Genomic DNA, 27,200 nt, shown 5'->3' on the forward strand with positions numbered 1-27,200 from the left:
GAAGGGATGGCTGGTCTCTGCTCCATGATGGCTGGGGTCTCAGCTGGAAGGTTGAAGGCTGGGACTGGAAATCATCAGAGAGCTTTTTTTAATCCATATTTCTGGCTAGACCTAGCCTGGGAGGTCACATACCTCACTTCTGTGATACTCCATGGTCAGGGCAGTCAGTATTCCCTCCCCGGATTCAAGGGGAGGGAACACCGACCCCCATCTCTGGTTGGAGGAGTGAGCATGAGTAATACTGTTTGTTTGTTTGTTTTGTTTTGTGGTGCGCGGGCCTCTCACTGTTGTGGCCTCTCCCGTTGCGGAGCACAGGCTCCGGATGTGCAGGATCAGTGGCCATGGCTCACGGGCCCAGCTGCTCCGTGGCATGTGGGATCTTCCCAGACCGGGGCACGAACCCGTGTCTCCTGCATCGGCAGGCGGACTCCCAACCACTGCGCCACCAGGGAAGCCGGCATGAGTCATATTGAAAGAAGAGCTTGTAGGGTAGGCTAATTGTTTGATTAGGCCACCCAAGATGGCTGTTCTCTTGCTCTCTGTACATCCCTCAACCAGACCCTGCTTCACCTATACCCTACTCACCTGACTGACCTTCTCTCTTAATCATAGAGCCTGATCAGTAAATGCCTACATACTTGCCCTGGCCCCAGCTAGTAAGTGTTGTAATCTTTAAATCAGAACAGCTCCACAAAGATGGTTTATCAAAGGGGCAGTGAGGGTTGTGGTCCTCTGCTGGTTTCCCTGGTAACTGATGAGGCAACCTGATATCAATTCCCCCGTAACAATTCCCTCTTCTTCCGATAGGGAAGACTGTTGCCACTGCCAGCCTGCCATCTGCTGCCAACAATGGTGTGTCTCTCCAGGACCCTTTTGCTTTGGGTGTAAGTAAGATCCCCTATCCAATAAACCATTGATGTCTCTGTTGCTAGCTCTGGATTCTTTCCATCTTGAGGCTGGGCAATTACAAGCTTTGAAGTCCTGCTGGGGTGAAGCCCAACGCTAACTTTTGGTGTGGCCAACTTTGAAAAATACAATCCCCCACTTGTTACAAAACATAATTAAGGGTGGGGATTTTACTTTAGGCAAAACCTGGGTTTGGCTTGGAGTAAGTAGGGTTAAAGTGCTCACTTTGTATGTTGTCACTCCTATCTTCTGTATAAAGTAAGTACAGGGAATTCCCTGGTGGTCCAGTGGTTAGGACTCTGCACTTTCACTGCTGTGGGCCTGGGTTCAATATCTGTTGGGGAACAAAATCCCACAAGCCACTTGGGCAAAAAAAAAAAAAGCCAAAACAACAACAAGCAAAAGTAAAGAAATAGAAAAAATTAAAAAATAAAATAAATATAAACGAAAACAATGTTACAAAGTCACAAAAATTTGCTGTCTCCAGCTGAAGATCCAAAATTAAGCAATGGGTTTCCAAAACGTGAGAATATCATACCTAACACTTACATCATTCTCTGGAAATAGGTACAGGAAAGCAATGCCATGTAATGCTATCAGTTCAGACCCCAGCTCTACAACTTTCCATGCAATCATGGAAAAATAAGTTAACTTCTTTGTAGCTCAGTTATCTCATTAGTTAAGGGGTGGATAATAATAGCATCTAATTCATGGAGTTTTTGTGAAGGTTAATATAATTTTATTAATTGTTCAAAGTTAGGCATTAATGTTTCCTATTCCTCTTCTTCCTCCTACTAAGAAATAATTGCAAAATTATCTCATCATAAATGAAAAGCTAACTGGATTGCTTGAAAATATTTTCATGAATTTCCTTTGGGCTTTGTGGGTATTAAGTGAGAGAAGCAGGCCCAGTGAACAGAAAAGGCCCAGATTACACATAAACCGCTGGTCTCAGAAGGTCAGAGTAGTGGAAAGGGAACCCGGCACCTTATCAGCTGGCTTCTAAGCCAGCGCCTCCTGCCACGCGCCGCTCGGGCTTCCCAGCGCCAGGCTCCGCCCCACCCCTCCTCTGCTGCCGGCCAATGGCCGCCGGCCGTCGCGGCCCGAGGCTGCTATTGGAGGAGGCGGCCGGGTCGGCGCTTGAAGCGGGGTCAGGGACCCGCCTCTCGCGATCACATCTCTCCGCTGGTAACTGTCCGCTCCGCGCTCGGCCACTATGGCTGTGCTGGCCGCCCTTCTGCGCCGTGGCGCCCGCGGGCGCAGCCCCCTGCTTCGGAGGCAGATGCAGGTGAGAGGGACTGGGACTCGGGACTCGCCTCGGAAGTCTTCTGCCTGCGGCCTCGCGGCCGGAAGGAGCCCTAAGTGCAGGCCTGAGGAAGCCCCCGGAGGGACCCACGCCCCGAAAGCCACGCGCTCAGACTTGCCGGCTCGTACAGGGCGTTTCCATTCTCAGAGCTCTCCCGGATCGTGATAATTGCTTTCCAGTGTGTCAAGTGGGGCAGGTATTTTGACAGGCAGAAAGGCGCGGGCTTGGTTCTGACCTTGCCCGACGGGTAGGGAAGGCCCGTAAAACTGGTTTCGAGCTTTTCTTTAAAACATGTTTGTGAGCGTTATTGTCAAGAGATTTTGATTTCATGCAATAGGTAATCATGATGGGCTTACAGGGTGATAATAAGAAGATGTACCGACTCGGAGCAACTTCAAACCTATCAGGGAAAATAAATGGCTACTCACTTTCTTGATGAGTAATGCTTACGTATTAAGGGCGTCCAGAGCCGTGTTTCTCCTCTGGCTGTTGTGTTTGGGGAACACAGGAGCGACACCCTGGAAGAATTTACTATTTTCCGTACATCAAAGCAAGCTAGCTTGCACCACATGTTTAGGGTCTGGCAAAAGCTAGGGAGTAGGTAGAGAAGTTCAGGGTGTGGTTGGTGAAGCGTGACTTTTCCAGTTTGGTTGGAGCAATAAAGTTTGAAATCCAGGGCTTCCCTGGTGGCGCAGTGGTTGAGAGTCCGCCTGCCGATGCAGGGGACACGGGTTCGTGCCCCGGTCCGGCTGGGCCCGTGAGCCATGGCCGCTGAGCCTGCGCGTCCGGAGCCTGTGTTCCGCAACGGGAGAGGCCACAACAGTGAGAGACCCGCGTACCGCAAAAAAAAAAGTTTGAAATCCAGTCATATTGTAAGAGTTTGTAAGAGTTTGGATTTGACTTAAGTCAGTGAGGACCGTTGATATTTTTGCTCTTGTCCTAATTAGAGGTATAGGAGCATTGAAGTGGGGAAAAAACTATTGTCTGTTAGGTGTGATGTAACTTGAACTGGTCTGCTGGCAGTAGGAGCTGAAAGGGAGGAGCACTGTGCAAGAGACTGTGAAAGAATAAGTGTAGAACTTGACAAATGCAGAGTGAGGGTGGGAGCCAAGGGAAAAGGAAGAGTCTAAAATTAATCCTGGGTGACTGAGATAATAAAAAAGTCAGGAGGAGTGGGTTTCCAGGAAACATGAGTTCTTAGCATATTTGTTAGTATGTTGGAAATCACGAAAACGTACTTGGGTCATCCTGAGTTTCAACCAACATTTACTAGTGAATTAGGTGAAATAAGTACTTTAATTTTGTAAAAAAACAAAACAAAACATAAACCAAGTGCAGAACCCTCTTAATTTATAGTTTAACTGGGAGCTTAAAATCAAACACAATTGTTGCTGATGAGAAAAATGAAGTTGTAGGTTATGTAGCATATGATTTGTGGTGTTCATTTAATTGAACTCTAGGAATTAGTTGTATTGGTTGTTACTTGAATTAAGTGGTCATTTAATGAACCATGGAAATCCGTTTGTTTTAACAGGTTTTCAATATTCAGTGCCATTTTGTGTAATGGAACTTGATCTCTAACCCATTAAACTGGCTTTTTCTCTTTTGCCTTCAGATACACACAGGTCTCCCTTACGGTCAAGAAACCTTTATGGACTTTATCAGAGCTTGTTGCTTTCCAGCTGGAATTGCTTTTTTCTTATGGTCAAAAGAGTAGTCCTCCTCGTTTACATCCACTTCTCCTTAAACCTCTGCAGTTAGATTTCTGTACTGCTCAACAGAAGAATACCAGTGATTTTCTTTTCCTGTATTTTTTCTTCTTCTTGACTTTTCTTTATACTATATTTGACACTTTTGACCATTCCCTCCTTTAAAGTCCTGTCTTGCTATTTTGAACCAAGATACTTTTCCTTTAATACTCAGACTTAAAAAAAACCCCAAAACATCCTGCATTGTGCCAGTTCTGAGCCTATTTGTTCCCAGATTCATCTCCTGTTCTCTTTCTGTATTGCTGTGAGGCCGACCCTTGCAGGTGCCAGCATCATCTGGCTTCTGGCTGGGTTCAGAAACTGGTGGAAGATTGGGAGATAAGAAGGGAGAAGTCAGGATAATTATTTTTTTCCTCTCTCTGCCTTAGATTGTGTTTCTGACAATGTCTGCCAGTCCTTTGCTTCTTGCTTCTGCCAGGTGACCCTGACCCCTTGGCTTTGGTAACCCTGCTTCTTCCCTTGGTCTTAACAGCCTGAGCAAGCTAGTGGCTTCCTGTTGCTAATCTCTGTGCTGCTGTCTCCTGTTCTCAGCTCTTCTGTCACCTGTACATTTATTTATTTATTTTAAAAATTATTGATTGATTGATTGATTAATTGATTGATGGCTGTGTTGGGTCCTCGTTGCTGCGTGTGGTCTTTCTCTAGTTGTGTCGAGCGGGGGCTACTCTTCGTTGCAGTGCGTGGGCTTCTCATTGCAGTGGCTTCTCTTGTTGAGGAGCACGGGCTCCAGGCGTGCGGGCTTCAGTAGTTGTGGCTCGCGGGCTTAGTTGCTCCGCGGCATGTAGGATCTTCCCGGACCAGGGATCCAGGCTGTGTCCCCTGCGTTGGCAGGTGGATTCTTAACCACTGTACCACCAGGGAAGTCCCTCACCTGTGCATTTAATTCTCTGCATTAAATTCTGTTTCACATAGAATGGTTTTTATTTTCCTGGTTGAATCCTGATGTATACTCATGGTTTTTGCATTCCCTTCCCATTCCCTTTCATCCTGTGGAGTTTTGAACCTCAGTTCTCAGGCCTTTCTTATACAGAAAAAAAGAACAGAATGTGTTGGTAAGCAAGTAAGTGGTGATAGTGATCTGATTGGCAGTAAACACCCAGAGAAATGGATAGATTCAAGAGATAGCATGGAGATAGACTCTGTTGAACTTAATGACTGATTGGCTGTGAATGGCTGAGAGAGGAGTTCCACAGGCATTGATGAGCCCAGCTACAGCAAATGTGTAGACAGAGGAGAGAAGAGGGCTTTGTACAGGGCCTTTGGGAGACACAGTATTTCAGGACGGGCAGAACAAGTGGGAACCCGCGAAGGTGAATGAAAAGAGAGGACAGTGTTGTGGAAGAAAACCAGAGGAAGGTAGTGTCACCTGAAAGCCAAGGGAGGGGAGATTTCCAAGAAGGAGGGTGTATTAGTTTCCTGGGGCCATTGTAAGAAAATACCACATATCAGGCAGCTTAAAACAACAGATATGTTGCATAGTTCTGGAGGCTAGAAAGTCCGAAATCAAGTGCCTCTTCTGAGCTTCTTGTGGTTTGCTGGCAATCTGAGTTCCTTGGTTTGTAGATGCATCACTCCAGTCCTCTATCTGCACGTGGCAATCTTCCTGTGTCTTCACTTCCCTTCCCTGCGTCTGTCTCTGTGTTCAAATTTCCCCTTCTTATAAGGACATCAGTCATACTGGATTAGGGCCCACCCTAATGAACTTATTTTGACTTGATTATTTCTGTAAGGACCATATTTACAAATAAAGTTACATTCTAAGTTCCTGGGAGTTAGGACTTCTTTTGGGTGGGGCACACAATTCAACCCATAACAGAGGGAGCATTCAACAATGTAAAAATTTAATATAACAGTGTTTATATAAGATTTTAACAAAGGAATTATATAAATGAAATACATAAAATGAACATACACATAAAATGAAAAGTGTTGATTGAAATTAGCATAACTGTTTAATACTTGGAGAACTTTATAAAGGCCTGAAGAAATACAGACTTGGGATATCAGTTTTATGTAAGGGAACTTTGCTTCCTCATACAGACAATAATATGCATAAACACAAGGTATTTTGAGTACTAACTGCTAAATCCTCTAAGAAGTTGAAAAAATTTTTAAATGATTAATCTGTTTTCTCAGAATGTTTCCTTGATAATGGCTAAATTTCTAATTCATTTTACTGATTTTTACAGTTATTTTGGCATATGGATAGTTTTCATGAATTTGTCTCCTGTGAACAGAAATAATGAAAAATTAGTATCACTGATGACACGCTTGATTAGTGAAGAATATCATAAGCAAATCATTAGTTATTCAAAAATAGTGCAGTACTTTGGAAAGAGCAGTTGCCTCAGCTTCCTAAATTTTATTACTATTTAAAATATATATATAATATGTATAACAAATATATAATATGCATAATATATAATATGTATATATATGTATAATATGTAAACTGTATGTATAATAGAGTGAGGCTGCTTGGTTTTGAAATCCCAGGTCTGCCCCATATTGGCTCTGTGACTCTGGGCAGGTTACTTGACCTGCCTGTGCTTTAGTTTCCGTACCTGTAAAATAAGAATACTAATACCCACCCATTGGCTGGTTCTATATCTAAAACATATTCCATGTACATCTGTTTGTATCCACCCCTCCTGTGACCTCCCTAGCACTAGCCACATGAGCTCTTGCCTGTTCTCCTTCCCTTTTTCTACTCCTGCTCCTACAATCAGTTCTCTATACTTCAGCCAGAGTGGTCTTTTTATAATAGAAGAGCCTTCAGTGGCTTCTCATTGCACATAGAATCCAGAGTCCTCCTGGCCTCTTTGGTCCCTGCTTGCTTCCTTAGTCTCAGCTCAGACTGTGTTCTCCTGAGTATGTGGCTCCCGCTATGCTGTTCCACTTTCTATACTTAGCTTGTGCCATTTGTTTCTGGGCCAAGTTTGTTTCTACTTCAAGGCCTTTGTCCTAGTTCTTCCCAATGCATCAAATGCTCTTTTCCCTAGATCTTCCCCAGGCTGACTCTTTTTCTTAATTTATTTATTTTGGCTGTGTTGGGTCTTCGTGGCTGCGCATGGGCTTTCTCTAGTTGCAGCAAGCGGGGGCCACTCTTCGTTGCAGTGTGTGGGCTTCTTATTGCTGTGGTTTCTCTTGTTGCGGAGCATGGGCTCTAGGCGCGTGGGCTTCAGTAGTTGCAGCACGCAGGTTCAGTTAGTTGTGGCTCGCAGGCTCTAGAGCGCAGGCTCAGTAGTTGTGGCACGTGGGCTTAGTAGCTCCGTGGCACGTGGGCTCTTCTTGGACCAGGGCTCGAACCCATGTCCCCTGCATTGGCAGGCGGATTCTTAACCACTGCGCCACCAGACGGTATGATCTGCCTCCAGATGTCACTGGAGCTGAGAAACTGAATATTAAAGAGTCAGCCTGGCACAGAGCAAGAGTGGCATGAGTTTGGAAAGAACATTAGAAAAGAAGACAGGGGCTTCCCTGGTGGTGCAGTGGTTGAGAGTCTGCCTGCCGATGCAGGGGACGCGGAAAAAGGAAAGAACCTTAGGAGGCAGATCATACCATGCAGATCATCAGGAGCTCCAGTTCCAGGAGCCAGGAACTTGTAGGATAACGGAAAGACTGTGGATATCATTCTAAGAAAAATGGAAAGCCATCAAACGATTTTTTATTTTTTTGCGGTATGCGGGCCTCTCACTGTTGTGGCCTCTCCCGTTGTGGAGCACAGGCTCCGGATGCGCAGGCTCAGCAGCCATGGCTCACGGGCCCAGCCGCTCCGCGGCATGTGGGATCCTCCCGGACCGGGGCACGAACCCGCGTCCCCTGCATCGGCAGGCAGACTTTCAACCACTGCACCACCAGGGAAGCCCCATCAAAGGATTTTAATCAGGGGAGGTATGTGATCTGATTTACATTTGTGTGTGTGTGTTGTGGGGGGGGGTTGTTTTTTTGTGTTTTTTTTTTTTGGCCACGCCAGGCAGCTTGTGGGATCTCAGTTCCCCACCAAGGATTAAACCTGGGCCACTGCAGTGAAAGCACCAAATCCTAACCATCGGACCACCAGGGAACTCCCTGATTTACGTTTTAAAAACCGGATGGACTGAAGAAGGGAAGTTGGGGATGCAGGAAATGAAGTAAAAGGCTGTTACAGTAGCAAGAGATGGTGGCTGGGACTAGGTGGCATTAGTGCAGATAAAGCAAAGTGGAAGAATTTAGGTATATTTTAGACACAGTATTGACAGTACCTGTGGTAGAGTATCTCTAGGTATTAGGCAGAGATGGAGGGTGAGTCCTAAGATTTTGACTTAGCACCTGGGCAGATTGTGATGTGATGTCTTCAGGAGGGAAATGCTGGAAAGAAACGAGTGTTCTACTTTTCCGGTTATCACAGCGTGAGGCACCATGAGCAGCAAAGTCTCCCGTGACACCCTCTATGAGGCGGTACGGGAAGTCCTGCATGGGAACCAGCACAAGCCCCGGAAGTTTTTGGAGATGGTGGAGCTTCAGATCAGCCTGAACAACTGTGACCCTCAGAAGGACAAATGCTTCTTGGGCACTGCCAGGTTGGCACCATTCTTATCCCACCGAGCCCTCAGCATCCCTGTGCCCGTCTCCTCCCTTCAGGCTCTGGTTGAGGCTGAGATGGCCAGGCACATGTGGCACTGAAGTGCCCGGGTAGTTCAGACCCCCTGCTCCAGGCAGGTGTGGCTGGACAGACCCCCCACACTGGGTCTTAAAACAAGAGGGGAGGGACTTCCCTGGTGGCACAGTGGTTAAGAATCCACCTGCCAATGCAGGGGACACTGGTTTGAGCCCTGGTCCTGGAAGATCCCACATGCTGCAGAGCAGCTAAGCCCGTGTGCCACAACTACTGAAGCCTGCGCGCCTAGAGCCTGTGCTCCACAACAAGAGAAGCCACCTCAGTGAGAAGCACGTACAATGCAACGAAGAGTAGCCCCTGCTCACCGCAACTAGAGAAAGACCACGCACAGCAATGAAGACCCAACACAGCCAAGAAATAATAAACAAACAAACAAGAGGGGAGGTGTGGGGAGGCCTTGGCTGAGCCTGCCGGCTAGTTTGAGAAGCCAGACTAGCTGTTGGTGAGTGTGGATGCTCTGGGCTTAAGTCCACTCCCTGCCCCAAGTTCTCCATATGTGTTCTGGGGGACCAGCAGCATTGTGATGAGGCCAAGGCTGTGGATATACCCCACATTGGCATCAAGGTGCTAAGGAAGCTCAACAAGAATAAGAAACTGGTCAAGAAGCATGATGCCTTTTTGGCTTCAGAGTCTCTGATCAAGAAGATCCCACAAATCCTGGACCCATGCCTGAATAAGGCTGGCAAGTTCCCTTCTGTGATGACCCACAATGAGAACACGGTGGCCAAAGTTGATGAAGTGAAGTCCACGATCAAGTTCCATATGAAGAAGGTGCTGTGTCTGGCAGTGGCTGTTGGCCACATGCAGATGATGAGCTGTGTACAACATCTACTTAGCTGTCAACTTCCTAGTGTCATTGCTTAAGAAAATTGGCAGGGGATTTCCTGGTGGCACAGTGGTTAATAATACACCTGCCCATGAAGGGGACATGGGTTTGATCCCTGGTCTGGGAAGATCCCACATGCCGCAGAGCAACTAAGCCCATGCGCCACAGCTACTGAGCCAGCGCTCTAGAGCCTGCGAGCCACAGCTACTGAGCCTGCGTGCCACAACTACTGAGGCCCATGAGCCTAGAGCCCGTACTCCGCAACAAGAGAAGCCACCACAAGGAGAAGCCCACGTACTGCAACGAAGGGTAGCCCCCGCTCGACACAACTAGAGAAAACCCGCGTGCAGCAACCAAGACCCAATGCAGCCAAAAATAAATAAATAAATTTATTTTAAAAAAAAAGAAATTGGCAGAACACTTTGTACATTAAAAGCACCATGGGCAAACCTCAGAGCCTGTACTAAGGCACAGCTTCATAAACCACACTCCCACCATTAAAAAAAAAAACAACTAGTGTTCTAGGGTGGAAATTGAGAGACATGAGTTGGACATTAAATTCAGGCTATCAAGTTGGCACTTGGATATATGAGTCTGGAGGTCAAGGCTGGAGATAGAAATTTGGAAATCACCAGGACATAGTTGCTGTTTAAAGCTATGGGGCTAGATATGATTAAGGAGACAGGGAAGATGGAAAATTAAAAGGGGCCTGGAACAAAGCCCTGGGACATTCCAGCACTTAAGAGGTTGGGAAGAGGAGGATGAAACAGCAAAGAAGACTGAGAACAATAACTAGAGATAAGAGGGAGACTATAAGATTGTGTTAAAATGGAAGCCAAGAAAAGGGAGGGTTTGTGTAGTGGTTTACACATATTACCTCATTTGATTCTCACAACAACCTGTGGAAAGTATTTTAGAAAACTTAATGCTCAAGAATACTCAGCTTGTAAGCCCAGGCTCTTAACCACTGTGCGTGTTTCCCCAAGGAGAAAAGTGAGTCCCAGGTTGCTGAGAGGATGAGATGAGTATAGTGAAGTCTTTATTGGATTTTGCTATCCAGACATTGTTGATCTTGCTCAGAGACAACAACAGGATAGATGAAAGCCAGATTGGGTGGGGTTGAACAGTAAATAGGAGGTGAGGACAAGGAAACAAATTGTAGGTAACTTGTTGGAGAACTTCTCTTGTACAGAGGAACTAAGAAATGAGGTGAAAGCTCAATGGGAGTCTGGGTTAAGAGGTTTGTTTTTAATTCTTTCAGGTGGGAGGAAGCTTATTACTATGCTTACGGAATAATCCAGGAGTAAAGGGGATGAATGATGTTGGGGAGAGGGGAGGGATAACGGAAGATGTGGCATCTTTGAAAAGGCAACTGGAATGGGATCCAGGGCAAAGTGGAGAAACCAGGGAACCTTCAACTAAACAGAACCAGAGACTTTAAAGGGGTTTAGAAAAGGCCCTTTGATTGCAAGGAACAACATCCCATTTCACACTAGCTAAGTAGAAAGGGGCTTTTTTGAAGATATACAATAGGCAAGCTCTTGGACATCCAAGGTTAGGAAATAAAGTAAAGCTGGCCTTGCTGGAACCCTAACTAGAAAATCACTAACTATGTTATCTTCTTTTGTCTCTTGTAGTGTGGCATGGTCTTTTCTTCCTTTTCTGAGTGTATATGTTCCATTCCTTTGCTCCCCTGCTTACTTGTGGCTTTTCTCTTTGCTGTAACCTCTGCTTTTACATGGTGTTGCTGACTAACTCCAGCCCCTTGGGCCTTTCACTTCAAGTGCCCATCATCATTCAGTTGATCGGGTCTCTCAGAGTGCTAGCTTGGTTCAAAGTCCATTCCATTTTTGGTCCTGTCAGCTCTGGCCAATGGGAGGAGGATGGGAACCACCCTGTAGGTAGTTAGGGCCGTCCCTTCCAGACCCTTTGGAGAAAGGGGTGTAGCTGGAGAGGCAATGACTGGCATGTTTACTACAAGTAGGAAATTTTAATTCAGAGCTGGGTCACAGATAATATGCTAGAATCCTTCAGTGTAAGTAGGTTATATAAGCAGCAGCCCAATTTGGGCTTGCTTAATTTAAAACTTAGATTTAACTGAAAATTACATTTTATAAAGCTTATACTTAAAAAGGCTTAGAAATTTTAAGATGATAAATTAATCAGAAGGTAAAACATACATTTCCAATGAACAGTTAATCAGATGAGAATATTACAAAAGTAGTAATTTTAAAAATTGTAACAGTGATATATGTGAACAGGAAAATTTGGAAATTAAAGTATAATGCAGCAAAAAGAAATTACCATAATCCCATTAGTGAGAAGTATAAAGTGATGTAGGTTAATATTTTTTACATCATAACAAATATTTATATTACAGGAAATAAGATATGTGGAACGAAGTTATGTATCAAAACCCACTTTGAATGTAAGTATAAATTTAAATTGTGCTTTAAAATTTCAAGAATTTAAAGGAAATGTAGTCTATTAAAAATGCATATTCTAAAGCATGTGTAGATGAGGGTCAGCTTGGGATGATTCAGTGGTTAGGCATAGCTAATTATTGAAATATTAAGTCAAACTCCCAAATTACCATAAAAAATTTCAGTCTAGCGCCCTGCATAATTTCTGCTTCTTCCCCAGTCATTGTCTATGGTAAACAACCTTCTCTAAAACTAGGCAATGTTCTTCCTTTACTTTTGGGAGCCCCCATTATATTGTGTTGGTTGGTACATTGCAGAGGCCACATGGAAGATACTAGAAGAAAGGTGCTGAAGGAGACTGGGGATTAGACAGGAAGGACCATCACCTGGTCACCTAGTACTTCCTGAGGGGTCCTCCTTTTGTTTCATAACGGTTCCTAAAGAGACTTAGTAATAGCCTTCGACCAGAATCTAGGGAATGGTTCTCTTATTATCTATGAGAATTTATGTATGTATGTATGTATGTATGTATGTATTTATCTAAGAGCATGTAGAAGGCAAGCGTAAGGAGAGAATTGTTAAGATAGTGTTTTGCAATATTTAAGAGAGCTTTTATCTTTTTCTTAAATTTTATATTGTCTTATTAATAGTTTAAGAAATTATGGCTCTGGCTGTGTCCTAGTTAAGTGGTATGGCCCCCACTAACATACAGGTCTTGACCCTAGACCAGAGTTTCCCTTCAGTAAGGAAGCCCTTTAATTAGGGCTTTTTATGCAGTTAACAAGGGTAAACTGATCATTTCTTAAATTTTGACTAAGGAATAGAATTGAACCTTAAGCTTCTGGTCTATGCCTATTTTAGAACTGTTTTTTCTTAGGTTTTCTATTAGGTCTTAAATCATAAAGTACCAGCATTGAACTGATTTTAGTGCTGTTCTAATATTATTTTCATCTTTGATGGGTAATTAGTCATTCATAAAAAGTCTGTTTCTTGGATAATATATCTATGAATTGTTTATTTATGAAAGATGATGTGGGTAAAATATTTAAATATAATAATTTTTACCGTCTTCTATCTTGCCAGGAAGTGGTCATAGTAAGTGCTGCAAGAACACCCATTGGATCCTTTCTAGGCAGCCTTTCCTCTCTGCCAGCCACTAAGCTTGGTTCCATTGCAATTCAGGGAGCCATTGAAAAGGCAGGTTAGTAGTTGCTTTACTTTTTGTGTTGAGGGGTAGTGATTCAATGGAACAAATATTTATTTTGCACTTACTATATACGTAACACTTAGAAACGAATTAATGCCTACATTTCTGAATTCCCTTGAAAAGAAGTCCTTGTACTAGAGTGTTACGAATGAAGCTCAAAACGGACAAGAAAAAGAAACCATTCCTGCTATATAATGTCATGTACTTTACTAGGTAATTACTAATTATTAAATTGAATAAAATATGGAAATGTCTTTTTGATTTTTTAAAAAAGGGATTCCAAAAGAAGAAGTGAAAGAAGCATACATGGGTAATGTTCTACAAGGAGGTGAAGGACAAGCCCCTACAAGGCAAGCAGTACTGGGTGCAGGTATTAGGACTACATTTTTGCTTTTACACTTAAATGTTTGACATGGCAAAATGGAGGTCATTTCAGCTTAAATAAAATGTTAAATGCATAATAGACTTATATTGGCAGAAGAAATGTTGCAGATTATAGTTTAACATGCTCTGTTTTATTACAGTTTATTTGAAGAATATCTTTGTTTTTCAAAAGTATGATTTATATTGGTTTTAGGCTTACCTATTTCTACTCCATGTACCACTGTAAACAAAGTTTGTGCCTCAGGAATGAAAGCCATCATGTTGGCCTCTCAGAATCTTATGTGTGGACATCAGGTAAGAAGTACCTTCTTTTCCATTTTATAGCTAAAATAATATGCAGTGCTAAAAAACACTAAAAATCTAAGCATATTCATACTCTAGAAGTGAGATTCTTTCTCATAAGTGCAGTTGCTGTGTTGTTTCAGACACTCAGGAGTGTCTGGATTTGCCAATTCCATTTGAAGTAGAGGTCAAAATGATAGCTCAAGTGTCTGGTATTAAAAAGTAGTTTTCAGCCAGGACGTTTTAGTCTCTGGGTGCCCCTTTACTTAGAGATTCTGGTTGATTTAAGACACCGTAAGTTTTGTCTGTGCTAGAATGAGAGGGTTTTTATCATAAATGAGAATAAGGTGCTGACCCTGGGAATCAAATCATTGATTGAGCCCAAAATTGATGACTACTTTATAGTTCCTTATGTTCAGGTTCAGCTGTAAAATTGTGCAGGCTTTCTATTGGCCTTGATGATTTTGATCTTGTCTTTACCTGAGACTGAGCAAGAGATAGGCTGCTCAGCAAACATATGCTGGATGTTAGGAGGCTAGACCTGGACACGTAGACCTAAGAGTTTATCAGATCCAAGCCTTTTTTTCAGTTGAGGAAAGAGGTTGAGAGGACTACAAACACAGTTACAGGGGTAAAATTAGAAAACAGGTGTCCCTATCCCTGTCTAGTGCATTCCAGCCTATCAGGGTATAACACACCAAGGTAAAAATCAGTTGTGAGGTGTTTGCAGATTATTTCTTACATGTACAAAAACCATAATTATGCATACCCTTGCTGTTACTCCTCCCTTGCTTTGTTTCCAGTTGTAAGGCAAGCCAAAGAGAAAAAAAGAGTGATACCTGATACACATGCTAAAAACTGAGATGGTATAGAAAAGTATAAAATGAAAAATCTTCTTTCTTCTTGCCCCACTTTGAATCTCCGACTTATTCATCACTTTTTTGTGTATTCTGCCACCTAAGAGCAGAGAAACTTTGGAGAAGTTTCTTAAACTCAGTGCCCCATGTAATGTCTTGGAGATCATTCTGTATCAGCACATAAGATAGGACTCTATTGAACTGAACAACTATAATATACTTATGGGTCCTTATTGAATGGACATCTAGGTTGTCTCCAGTTCTTCACTATTTTAAATAATGCTGCAGAGAGTACCCCTATGCATATATCTTTGTGTACTTATAAATACTTAAATCAATTCTTGTTAATTCACTGTACTAAGCAGTATAGTGTAGTGGTTAAGAACAGAAAGTCTGGAGCCAGACTAATTTCAAATCCTGGTTTTGCCCATCATTAGCTGAGGATCTACTATGTGGACATTCACTGGAGATTGGTGAACAAAACATTAAAAAATGTCATCATGTGCAAGTCTGTCTTTTGGAAAAATTCCTAAGAGGAGAATTTTGGAGTCAGAGATTTTAAAATTTTGATATTTTCAAATGCTTTCCATGAAAGTTATACCACAGTTACATATTTTCCAAAGCTTATGAGAGCTTGTTTGCCTATACACAAGGTAACACTGACATCAGGTATTACCAAACCCTTGTCAAACGGTCATGAGATTGTTTAGATGTTTCAGAACGGTTTGAATGACAAGGAAAATTTTGTCTCAGTTGATTTTTTTGTGGTTCCCTAGCAAATGCTTTCAGTTAGTGTTCTTTGATTCATTTGTGCATGTATAAAATTATCTGACTTAGAGGAATACTAGGAATTGCCTTATTTTGAATATTATCTGATTTTGGAAAATGGTCAATTTTATTATATTCTGTAGAATAATTGATAACTTAATTTCTGTCACTTATTGCCATCATCCCCAGAAAATACTCAGTATTTCAGGATAACAGAATAAAACTTATATGAGAACTATTTGAGACTCTCCATTATTTGAAAACAGGCAAAATATTTAGGTTTCTTTGGTATAGAACTTCTGTTTGTCTTTATTCTTTTTTTTTTTTTTTTTTTTTGCGGTACGGGGGCCTCTCACTGTTGTGGCCTCTCCTGTTGCGGAGCACAGGCTCCGGACGCGCAGACCTGATCAGCGGCCATGGCTCACGGGCCCAGCCACTCCGCGGCATGTGGGATCTTCCCGGACCGGGGCACGAACCCGTGTCCCCTGCATCGGCAGGCGGACTCTCAACCGCTGCGCCACCAGGGAAACCTGTGTCTTTATTCTTTTTTTTTTTTGCGGCACGCAGGCCCCTCACCGCTGTGGCCTCCCCTGCCGTGGAGCACAGGCTCCGGACGCGCAGGCTCAGCGGCCATGGCTCACGGGCCCAGCCGCTCCGCGGCATGCGGGATCCTCCCAGACCGGGGCACGAACCTGCGTCCCCCACATAGGCAGGTGGACCCTCAACCACTGCGCCACCAGGGAAGCCGCCTGTGTCTTTATTCTTGATTAAAGACTGTGAGACTATAATATTGGCTTTGATTTTATATTTTACATTAATGTTTTATATTAAACTATTTTTAAAAATTAGCCCTTATAATGCAAATGAATTTCTTTTGTTAATCTGTAATTACAGGTTAGTTGATTAATATTTATTAAACTTCTACTATATATGCCAGGCACTAATGACATAAAAATAGATATGACAAGGGTTTCTGGCCTCACAGGAGCTTAGTTTAATGAGAAGATTTGACACATAAATATAGCTACAGTACAGTGTAATATTAATAAAAGCAATGCACAGTAATTGGGGAACACAAAAGAAGGAAGGGAAACTGTTCCAAAAAGGTATAGAAATATGTGGTCAGGGAAGGCATGAAGTGGCTGTGTTTTGATTAGTTTTAAAGGAAATGTAGGTGTTTTACATGTTGGTGGATAGGTCAGAAGTGCAAAGGTGGTGTGAATTAGCACGGTATCTTTGAAGACTTGATTTTCTTTTTGGCTGCACTGCGCGGCATGTGGGATCTTAGTACCCCGACCAGGGATTGAACCCGTGCCCCCTGCAGTGGAAGTGCAGAGTCTTAACCACTGGACCGCCAGAGAAATCTTTGAAGATATTTAAACAGTTCTGTATGACCTCAGGTGTAGGTCCAGGCATGAGACTGGAAAGGGAATGAAAGACAGATTGTAAAGGGCCTTATGTGCTATGCTGGTGAGTCCTGTAAGGAGTAGGATGACCAGACTTACAGTCTAGCCAGAATGACTCAGATGAGTGTAGATGACACTTGGGTGGAAGGACAGGCTGCATATCAGATGATCAAGTAGAAAATTACTATAGCTATCTGGGAAGAGTTGATTGAGAGGATCACAATCAAGGAAGTAAGATTATTTCCAAGAACTGAGATTACACTTTTGGCAGTGTCAGTGAAATGAAGGGTTAGAAGAATTTCAGAAGACGGTTCTACATTAAAGATTCCTGGCATTCTTATTAATGTCTGATTCTGATCTTAATTATCATTACACATTTCAGACCATTTCCTTTTACCAGTGTCAAGAGGGTACTTCCTATAGTGACTGTATAGCAAATGTTTAATAAAGTCCATGGAGAATACTTGTTTGTTGTAGCTGTGTAAAGGGTATAATGGGTTTGCAACTACAGTTGACCCTTGAACATGGATTTGAACTGCCTGGGTCCACTTAATGTGCAAATTTTTTTCAATAAACACGTACTACAGTTGAATCTGTGGATGTAGAACCATGGATAGGGAGGGCCGACTGTGAAGTTTCAAGTGTGTGGAGCGTTGACGTTCCTAATCCTGGTGTTGTTCAGAAGTCAACAGTACCACTTGAATTGACATTGGGTTTTTGTATGTTGCTGAGCAGGATGTGATGGTGGCAGGTGGGATGGAGAGCATGTCCAATGTTCCCTACGTAATGAACAGAGGAGCAACACCATATGGTGGCATAAAGCTTGAAGATTTGATTGTAAAAGATGGGCTAACTGATGTCTACAATAAAATTCATATGGTAATTATTGCTTTTTAATGGAGAAATGCCATGTATATAAAATACTGCTTGATTTTAAAAATATATATATATATTTAATTTAATTAATTGATTTTTATTTTATTTATTTATTTATTTTTGGCTGTGTTGGGTCTTTGTTGCTGCATGTGGGCTTTCTCTAGTTGTGGCGAGCGGGGGCTACTCTTCATTGCAGTGTGCGTGCTTCTCATTGCGGTGGCTTCTCTTTTTGTGGAGCATAGGCTCTAGGTCCACGGGCTTCGTTAGTTGTGGCTCACGGGCTCTAGAGCACAGGCTCAGTAGTTGTGGTGCACGGTCTTAGTTGCTCCACAGCATGTGGGATCTTCCTGGACCAGGGATCAAACCCATGTCCCCTGCATTGGCAGGTGGATCGTAACCACTGCACCGCCAGGAAAGTCCAATATATATATCTCAGAAACTGAACTGAAGGATATAAATGTTGATTGAGCCATTCATTTTAGGAAAATGTTCTTCTAAGCTCATTGCATCAACTTGGTTCAACTGTTGAATAAATTGCCCCACACTGAAATAGGACATTTTCTGACATTTAATAATGGATTCCATAGGTGTTTAATTATTTGTCTTCAAAATAGCAACTTCTGGGCTAATTCAAGTATTTGAGGATGAGACATGAGTAAAAAAGTTACCTAGTACAGAAAGAAGTATATTTTAAGAAACTAAATTTAACTACTAACCACTATTTTATGTTATGCAAAGTTAATTAGTTTTTTAAAACTTCCAACTTCTATCAGGGCAACTGTGCAGAAAATACTGCAAAGAAGCTGAATATTGCACGAGATGAACAGGATACTTACGCTATTAACTCCTATACCAGAAGTAAAGCAGCATGGGAAGATGGAAAATTTGGAAATGAAGTTGTTCCTGTCACAATTACAGTAAAAGGTTGAAGGATAAATAGATTCTAATTTTTAGTAGACTTTACGTGTTGCTAAATATTTTATGTTTAAAAAATTTCATATTAAAAAATATGAAGTGGTCCTTATCTTTGAGGAATTATGAACCGGCATTTACCCAGCATTTATCCATTTTTATCTTTGTTCATTTCAACTGAGGACGCTGACACTGCTGCTTATGGTTATTAAAGGGAAATGTTGCTAATTCAGAGGTGATATTTAATTTCTAATATACTATAATTTAATTTCTAATATCATTCTTTCTAATATAAGCAACAGACAACACACTAAGTTAAGTGAAAAGGGGGGATTTATTAGAAGGCCACTTGGGGATTCGTCCCAGAACTGAAAGATGTATGGCAGCAACCAGTCAGCTCTGGGAACTTCAGGGATTGGAAGTGGGTAGTCAGTACCATTAGGACGCGCTGTCTCGGCTTTTCTGTGCTGCTTTTGTTCTTTATTGTCTCAGCCTTCCTGTGGTGCTGCCTCCATCTCCAGGGTCCCATCTGTAGGGCTCTCAGTCACAAAGGAAAGAGACCTCCTCACCAATTGCAGCAAAATAAATCCACAGTAAAGACTCAATTAACTTGGTTTAGGTTACATTTCGATTCTAGAAATAATTACTGTGATGAGAATGATGGAGTACCAAAACTTATCCAGCCTAGGTTGGACATCTACCCCTGGGGTTAGAAGAATGAGGTCTGTGATCATAGAAGGAGGCTGAGAGAAGAGAATGGGATGTGGCTAAATAGAAGACTTAAATTGCATCAGGCTACTTAATAAACTCTTCTTTAAGACACTAACAGAAATTATTGATGGTAGATTCTTGAGTGGAATTTACTTGGGATGGTTTAAGGTATGTGGGCATACAGGGAAGCACAGACTACCAGGCACCTTGTGTACCATTTCTTACTGAGCAACTAATTATTATCTTCACTGCTAAGATTACTTAATTTAAAAGATTTTTGTTTTAGGTAAACCAGATGTAGTGGTGAAAGAAGATGAAGAATATAAACGTGTTGATTTTAGCAGAGTTCCAAAGCTGAAGACGGTTTTCCAAAAAGAAAATGGTTAGTATTAAGAAATGAAGCATAAGAAAAAAGAGTCAGTATACCATATCTAGTCTTAGAACTGCCTAAGGATTTTTAAAAATTCTAGAAAACTAGATGGTATTTAACATTTTCAATGTATCAGGCTCAAGTGAAGTTAACAAAACATATGATATTTATCCAAAGTATATTTAAAATTGCTTAACAGTTAATATTTTCTTTGTGTGTCTCTTTGAACTTTTTTTTATTAATTTTTATTGGAGTGTAGTTGATTTACAACGTTGTTGGTTACTGCGGTACAGCAAAGTGAATCAGTTATGCATATACATATATCCACTCGTTTTTAGATTCTATTCCTGTATAGGTCATTACAGAGTATTGAGGTAGAGTTCCCTGCGCTATACAGTAGGTTTTTATTAGTTATTTATTTTATATAAACAGTTAATACTTTCAATATATAAAGCCTCTGGAACAGGTTGTAGAATGATGTAGAACAGTTTTTCATATGCACTTCATCTTGAAAGTTTTTCATGATATGAAAGTCAAGTCTACATATTATGTTAAATATCTGTAAGCCTCTGGAGGACTAAGCTGTTAGCTGTTTTTCATTGTTGTAGCTCTAGTGCCTGGTTCTCAACAAATAAATGTTGAATGTTAGTGTAAATAGGATCCCAGGTTACTAAATCCTTTGAGGAAAAAAGGTCAGTTCTGCTTTTAAAATTGGCTGTATACAGCTGCGATAATAATCTGAAATAACTTTTTCCCCTTTTTTGATTGAATTTCTCAATACTAACTATAGGAGTGGATTAATCTTTTTTATTAAAGCATCATATAAAAATTTATATTGCAGGGAATTCCCCGATGGTCCAGTGGTTAGGACTCCGTGCTTCCGCAGCAGGGGCACGGGTTTGATCCCTAGTCAGGGAACTAAGATCCCACAAGCCTCACAGCTCGGCCAAAAAAAGAAAAAAAAAATTTATATTGCAAAAGTATATTTTTATAATTTTAGCAGCAGTCTATTTTAGGGTCTTCATTGGTATTTAAAAGAAAACAGCTTAATTGACATATAATTTGCATAGCATAAAATTCTCCTGTTTAAAATGTACAGTTTAGTGACTTTTAGTATTCATTTAACTTCAAGTGATTGTAGAGAAGAAGAAGTATCTGATTTTGACACTGATTTGCAAAATATATAATGAGTGCCTGCTCTACTGTGAATAAGCAAATACTTAGTGTTTGTTAGGAAAAATATGAAGTGGTCCTTATCTTTGAGGAATTATGAACCAGCATTTACCCAGTGCCATCACACATGCCTTTTGAGGTAGCTTTGAATAAACTGTTACAAAAAACTAACGTAAGGGGACTTCCCTGGTGGTCCAGTGTTAAGACTCCACGCTCCCAATGCAGATCCCACATGCCACAGCGAAGATCCCACACGGGGCAGCAACTAAGACCCAGCGAAGCCAAATAAATAAATAAAAATATATTTTAAAAAATCTAACATAAAAAGGCATACTGACATTAATTGTGTTATACACATACACATATAATTATGTGTATTTTCCTGAGGGCAGGAATTATCTCCATCCATATCTTCATGCATCTAGCAACCCAGGCAGTATTCTGCAGAAATTTGTTAAATTGATCCAAACGAATTCACTGTGAAAGAATGTTCTGACGTCATGCTCATTGATACTTTCAGGTACAGTAACAGCTGCCAATGCCAGCACACTGAATGATGGAGCGGCTGCTATGGTTCTGATGACTGCAGATGCAGCCAAGAGGCTCAGTGTTAAGCCACTGGCAAGAATAGCAGGTAGAAAATGTTCTGAACTTGTTTATTCCTAAACCCCTATATTCTTCCTGAAATTGAGGTTCTTTGCCAGTAATATTATACGTAACATTGAAGTTGGCTATTTCTGTCTGTAGGTTGTACTTTGTGACAGAATTTAACTAGTACATGTTTTAATTGAGATAGAACCTCCTTCAATATTTTCGTTAGGATTTGATTTGTATAAGAGAAAGCTTTTAAAAATCTTTCCCTGTCCTGGATGATGTGTGGGAGACTACAGGATACACGTTTTCCCCTGGCACTGTGGGGAAAGGTAGCCAAGTAGAGTAAAAAGACTATGGGCTTAGGAGTATAGGGATACAAAAAATCTAATTGTACTGGCATTAATTATTAATTGTGTGGTCTTGGCATGTCCTCAGTCTCCTTAAGACTTTTTAGCTGTAAAATCTGCCTTGCCTTCTTCATAAGGAGTTAAACAGATACCGTTTTGTTTAGATCATGGTTTCTTAACCTCAGCACCATTGACATTTCACAACAAATAACTGTGTTGTAGGGGCTATTCTATGCATTGTAAGATGTTTAGCAGCTTGGCTTCTACCCACTAGATACTACAATAAGTGGCATTCCACCTGTGCAACAACCAAAAATATCTCTAGATAATGTCAGTGTCCCTGGAGGCAGTTCCCCCTAACTCCCTATCTGTGAAAGTCAATGGCTTAGATGACTGGTATAATCTTGTAAAGTGTAGAATCTTAGAAAAGGCACAGATACATTTAAGTACACTACAAGGTTTAGGAAACTTGCATTTTTGCCTATTATATGAGTTGTTAAGATAGATATAGCTTTGGGTGCTTGTAAAAAGATTTTAACGACCTATTTTTTTTTTAATAAAGCATTTGCTGATGCTGCTGTAGAACCTATTGATTTTCCAGTTGCACCTGCATATGCTGTACCTAAGGTGAGAACAAAATAACAGACCATAACTCATTGTGCCAATTTCTGGTTTTGCTTATACCAAGGTTGCATGTTTTAGATTTTACATGTTATTCATCCACCAAAGCATAGAGGTAGCTTAGTTTCAAATCTTCTCACTTCTCCCGAAAACAATTAGAGAGCAACAAGGATAACAACAACAAAAGTAAAGGGGCAACCCACAAACTATATTTTCAGTGGAGCAGATAAAAACTACACGATTGAATTCCTTGTGTGGGAACTCACATACCTGGAATGGCAACTGCAAAGTGGGAGGTTGGTGCAGCAGAGAAAAGAAGGGAATGCTGAGGGTCCAGGGTTCTAGTATTCAAAGCAAATATTCATTACTAGAAGGAGCAGTCTTCATCCTGAAAGGGAACTCCTGGGAGCTGGTCTTAGAGTAAAACTGGAGATGGAGAGGACCTATCTGCTCCAGTTGTCAGTCTGAGTCTTTGTGGGAAGTTACTAAGGGGTCCCAGGACAGGAGACAGTGTTGTGTTGGTTTAGGGGTTAAGGGATCTCAGAAGACTCCAGCAAATGTTCCCTTTCAGAAGTAGAGGGCCTCACCCTGAGAGAAAATGTCTGAGGGTGGCACCCAGATTTAAAAAAAAAAAAATCAGTGGGGAATAAGGATAGAGAAGGATCAGAAACAACAGGGAGTGATGATCTGTCCAGAGGTGGCAGATCTCAGAAAGCAACACAGTTATACAGCTTCTGAAAGTGAATGTGCATCACACTGGAAAGGAAGGGTGATAAACATTTCTCAGCTAGATTCTGAGAGCTAGAAAAGTGGCTACACTTAGGTACCATGTTTTGTCTCATGGCGTTGGAACTAGAGGAAGGTGTTTGAGCTGTACAGCTTAGAAAGCTACCTGAGCCTGCTGGAGGAAGAGAGCAAGGAGGAACAAAAGTTTCATGTTAATATTATTGTTGCTCAGAACAAAAAAATTTCTAAAGATAAACACCCTCCTGCAATAGTTGAGGAACTATCAAAACAAGAGATCATATAATAAGACTTTAAATAAATCATTTACAATGAAAATACGATAGCTCTGAATAACTGTGCCCCAGATAACCCCACAGCAATGTTTATAAAGCAGAAACTCTAGGGGATACAATGAAAAATTAGTATGAGACTAGTATACCTCTTTCATTTGATAGATAAAGAATCTAGAACTAAGCAACATAAAATTAGTAAAGTAGATCTTAAGAATATTTGTCAACTATGTACCCCTAAATAAAGAGCACGTGTTTTTCAGTTATCCACGGAATGTTCAAGAAAATCAAGTTTTCTCTCTCCAAAATAGAAATACCATAATGCAAACAAGTCTTTGATTACAATGCAATAAGATGAGAAATTAGGGCATTCCCTGGCAGTCCAGTGGTTAGGATTCCACACTTCCACTGCAGGGGGCACGGGTTCGATCCTTGGTCATGGAACTAAGATCCTGCATGCCGTGCAGCACCCCCCAAAAAATCAAAAACAAAAACAAAAGATGAGAAATTAAAATCAGAAAATAAAAGGGCCCTTCCTCCTGGAAACTAAGAAACTCTATATTTATGTATTACATCAAAGGGAAATATAAACGAAAATTGCAGAATTTCAAGAAGATAATGAAAATAAGTTTTGACTTAATTACCTGAACATACTCTGTATTTTTAAAAAATTTAGGTTCTTAAAGATGCAGGATTGAAAAAAGAAGATATTACAATGTGGGAAATAAATGAAGCCTTTAGTGTGGTCGTACTAGCAAACATTAAAATGCTAGAGATTGATCCCCAAAAAGTGAATATCAATGGAGGAGCTGTTTCTCTTGGACATCCAATTGGGTAGGTAAAATTATAAAGAAAAATATATCTAGGTTAATGGCTGCCTTTGTATATTCCTATCAAAACTTAAACTGCTTCATGATAATTCTTGTTACTCTTGGTTTAACAGTTTTTCTTCCCACCCATTCTTCATAAGGCAAATACTATTTCTGATAGGATCCCCATTGAACACAGATCTGTCACATCTGTTCCTTGAAAAATAATATTGTTTTATGTTGAAGAAGATAATTTAAGAGTAAAATCTATGCTTGGGCTTTTCAAAAAGCTGTAACCATTCTTGGGGCTTTCCTGGTGGTCCAGTGGTTAGGACTCCACGCTTCCACTACAGGGGGCATGGGTTCGATCCCTGGTTGGGAAACTAAGGCCCTGCGTGCCGCTCAGTGCGGCCAAAAAAAAAAAAAGAAGGCTGTAACCCTTCTTGAAACGAGTCTCCCAAGTTAAAGTAGTTAAATTCAGCTATAAGTAATAGCTAATTTGGTTATTCATACAGTCTATAAACCATTAAAGTACCAAAATGCTTTCTTAATCCTAGGATGTCTGGAGCCAGGATTGTCGTCCATTTGGCTCATGCCTTGAAGCAAGGAGAATATGGTCTTGCCAGTATTTGCAACGGAGGAGGAGGTGCTTCTGCCATGCTGATCCAAAAGCTGTAGACAACTTTTGTTGTCTAAGGCAACAACCCTATGTAGCCAGAAAGGCCTGCTGTAATCAGGGTGACTGATTACCCTGGGTCAGCCTGCATGAAAATAATCTGTTTCACTTTTTATTATTTTCAATTCTTTTTAAAAAAATAAGATAAAAAATCAAATCCCTAAACCTTTTGAGATTACACAGTAATTTTTTCTTCTACTTTACATTGTTTCTAATCTTGAACACATTTTTGTTATAAGGCTGTACTGTTTAAAATACCACTGTGCAATATTACTGACTTATAAGTAGCTAGAAGCTTCCATTTTAGAGAATAAATCTTAATTTACATTTTTGAGGACTGTTAAAGATTAAGTGAATGTTATCTGTCACTAATTTAGATTTAATAGACCCTTCAAAGTAAGAGCAGTTATTCTGTGCAAACTAGGAATGCCTCATATCATTAGTCAAGAAGCCAAAGACTGTAGTGTTGCTAGAAACAGGAGGAACCCATGTGCTCAGGTCTGAAGTGGGTGCAATTTCTCATAACCTCATCATTCAGAATTTGTTTGGGGGTGGGGGTTAGGGTTTTTGCTCTGAATTACTACAGTAGCACAGAGAGTGGGAAAGAAGGTGGAAACTAAACTGCTCAACTGAATGGATTTCTGAAGGGAAGAGATCGCCACTTTCATTATGCCACAATGCCTGTTCTTAAGCAGAAGAAGATGCAGCACAAGTATCTTGAGTTGCATCTCATCTAGAAAAAAAACACACTGTAGGCAGGGGCTATGCACACGAACCTCAGCTGCAGTTCTGAGAAGGGAAACCTGTTTAAGTTGATGTTGACAATAGTTGGGGAGTAGAGGGGACAGAAGAGTGGTATTACATATGTCTCATGGCAAATAATTCAGTGAATTATTCAGTGAATCCTTATCTTTGAAGGAAAAACAAGATAACATGGAAAAAATTGTTCTTAAGATTCAAAGACTACTTTCAAAAAAATCTGTATAGTAATTACAGCTCCCTTTTGCAGCTCATATGTGCTAAGTACTGTCCTAGAGGCTTTATTTGTATTAACTCCTTTAATCCTCACAAAAACTCAATAGGGTAGGTACCATTATTATCCCTCCTATAAAAATAAGGAAATTGAGGTGTGGAGTGGTAGAATAAATTCTCAAGGTCAAATACCTCGTGAGTAGCTGAGATGGATTCAGTTCCAGGCAGTCTTACTCCAGAGCCCAAGTTCTTAACTCAGTATGTTTGGCTTCTCAGTCTCAGATAAGTATCTGCCCTAACTGTAATAGGAACTGGGTAAAATACATGGGAAAAAAAAAATCCAACCGCAAATATTTAGAATACTTCATTGAAGATAAGCAGAATTAACAATGAATCCAAAAGTCAGTCATCTGGAAAACATCTGGAAAACTTAAATCTGGGAGAAAATGAAGAGAGAAAAAAGACATAGAACCAACAAGTAAATGGTATTTATTAAAAAGAAAAAAAGTACTCTGAAGGAATACTTAATAATATAAGAGAAAAACTCAGATTTTTACTAAGTGTGCAGATTTAGAAGGCCTTATTTCATTAACAGAATTAACAGAATCACACTAATGTTCTATGGAAAAGACAGTAAAGAAAACAATTCTTCAAACAGCTAGGTAGAAAAATTGGTAACCTTAGTCCTTATTTCTATAACCGTCAGAAGACAAGTGACAAACATCTACATATTTTTATTTTTTATTTATTTATTTTTTTAATTAATTTTTTTTTTTTTTTGCGGTACGCGGGCCTCTCACTGTTGTGGCCTCTCCTGTTGCGGAGCACAGGCTCCGGACGCGCAGGCTCAGCGGCTATGGCTCACGGGCCCAGCCACTCCGCGGCATGTGGGATCTTCCTGGACCGGGGCACGAACCCGTGTCCCCTGCATCGGCAGGCGGACTCTCAACCACTGCGCCACCAGGGAAGCCCACATCTACATATTTTTAATGGAGTAAGAGTGATAAAGATACCAGAAGGAGTGTCTAGGCATGCAAAAGCTTAGAAAATGTAGCACTGTGATGTTTCCTCCAAAAATGACAAAGGTTTATCAGCACATGGAAAGAATAATCAAGAATTTGGGAATGTGAAAGTTAAATTTTTAAAAAATGATTAAGGACTGACTAGGGAGCAAGGGAAGATAGTGGTGAAACAGGGGTTAAAAAAAAAAATATATATATATATATACATATATATGCTAAATAAAGGGAAATGCCATTGGAATGTAAAAAGGAGGTCCACATTTTAAATTAGAAGATAAAAGCTTAGAAGAACCCAATTAGAACAACC

The 27,200-nt window shown here is 41.0% G+C and overlaps 2 protein-coding genes across 2 annotated transcripts; both read left to right on the plus strand.

Annotated features, from left to right (window-relative positions):
• The first annotated feature begins 2,046 nt into the window (after nt 1-2,046).
• ACAT1 (acetyl-CoA acetyltransferase 1) lies at nt 2,047-25,230 on the plus strand. The gene is made up of 12 exons (XM_060104934.1): nt 2,047-2,194; nt 11,848-11,895; nt 12,974-13,091; nt 13,372-13,467; nt 13,675-13,775; nt 17,530-17,673; nt 18,444-18,594; nt 19,580-19,675; nt 21,357-21,470; nt 22,340-22,404; nt 24,091-24,248; nt 24,781-25,230. Exons 1-12 carry the CDS (start codon nt 2,123-2,125, stop codon nt 24,899-24,901), a joined length of 1,284 nt encoding a protein of 427 aa, XP_059960917.1. The 5' UTR covers nt 2,047-2,122; the 3' UTR covers nt 24,902-25,230.
• On the plus strand, nt 8,383-9,505 carry LOC132493880 (large ribosomal subunit protein uL1-like). The gene is made up of 2 exons (XM_060104802.1): nt 8,383-8,542; nt 9,102-9,505. Exons 1-2 carry the CDS (start codon nt 8,383-8,385, stop codon nt 9,503-9,505), a joined length of 564 nt encoding a protein of 187 aa, XP_059960785.1.
• Nucleotides 25,231-27,200: the final 1,970 nt, after the last annotated feature.

This window comes from Mesoplodon densirostris, chromosome 7 (genome assembly GCF_025265405.1).
Source record: "Mesoplodon densirostris isolate mMesDen1 chromosome 7, mMesDen1 primary haplotype, whole genome shotgun sequence".
Lineage (NCBI taxonomy): Eukaryota > Metazoa > Chordata > Mammalia > Artiodactyla > Ziphiidae > Mesoplodon > Mesoplodon densirostris.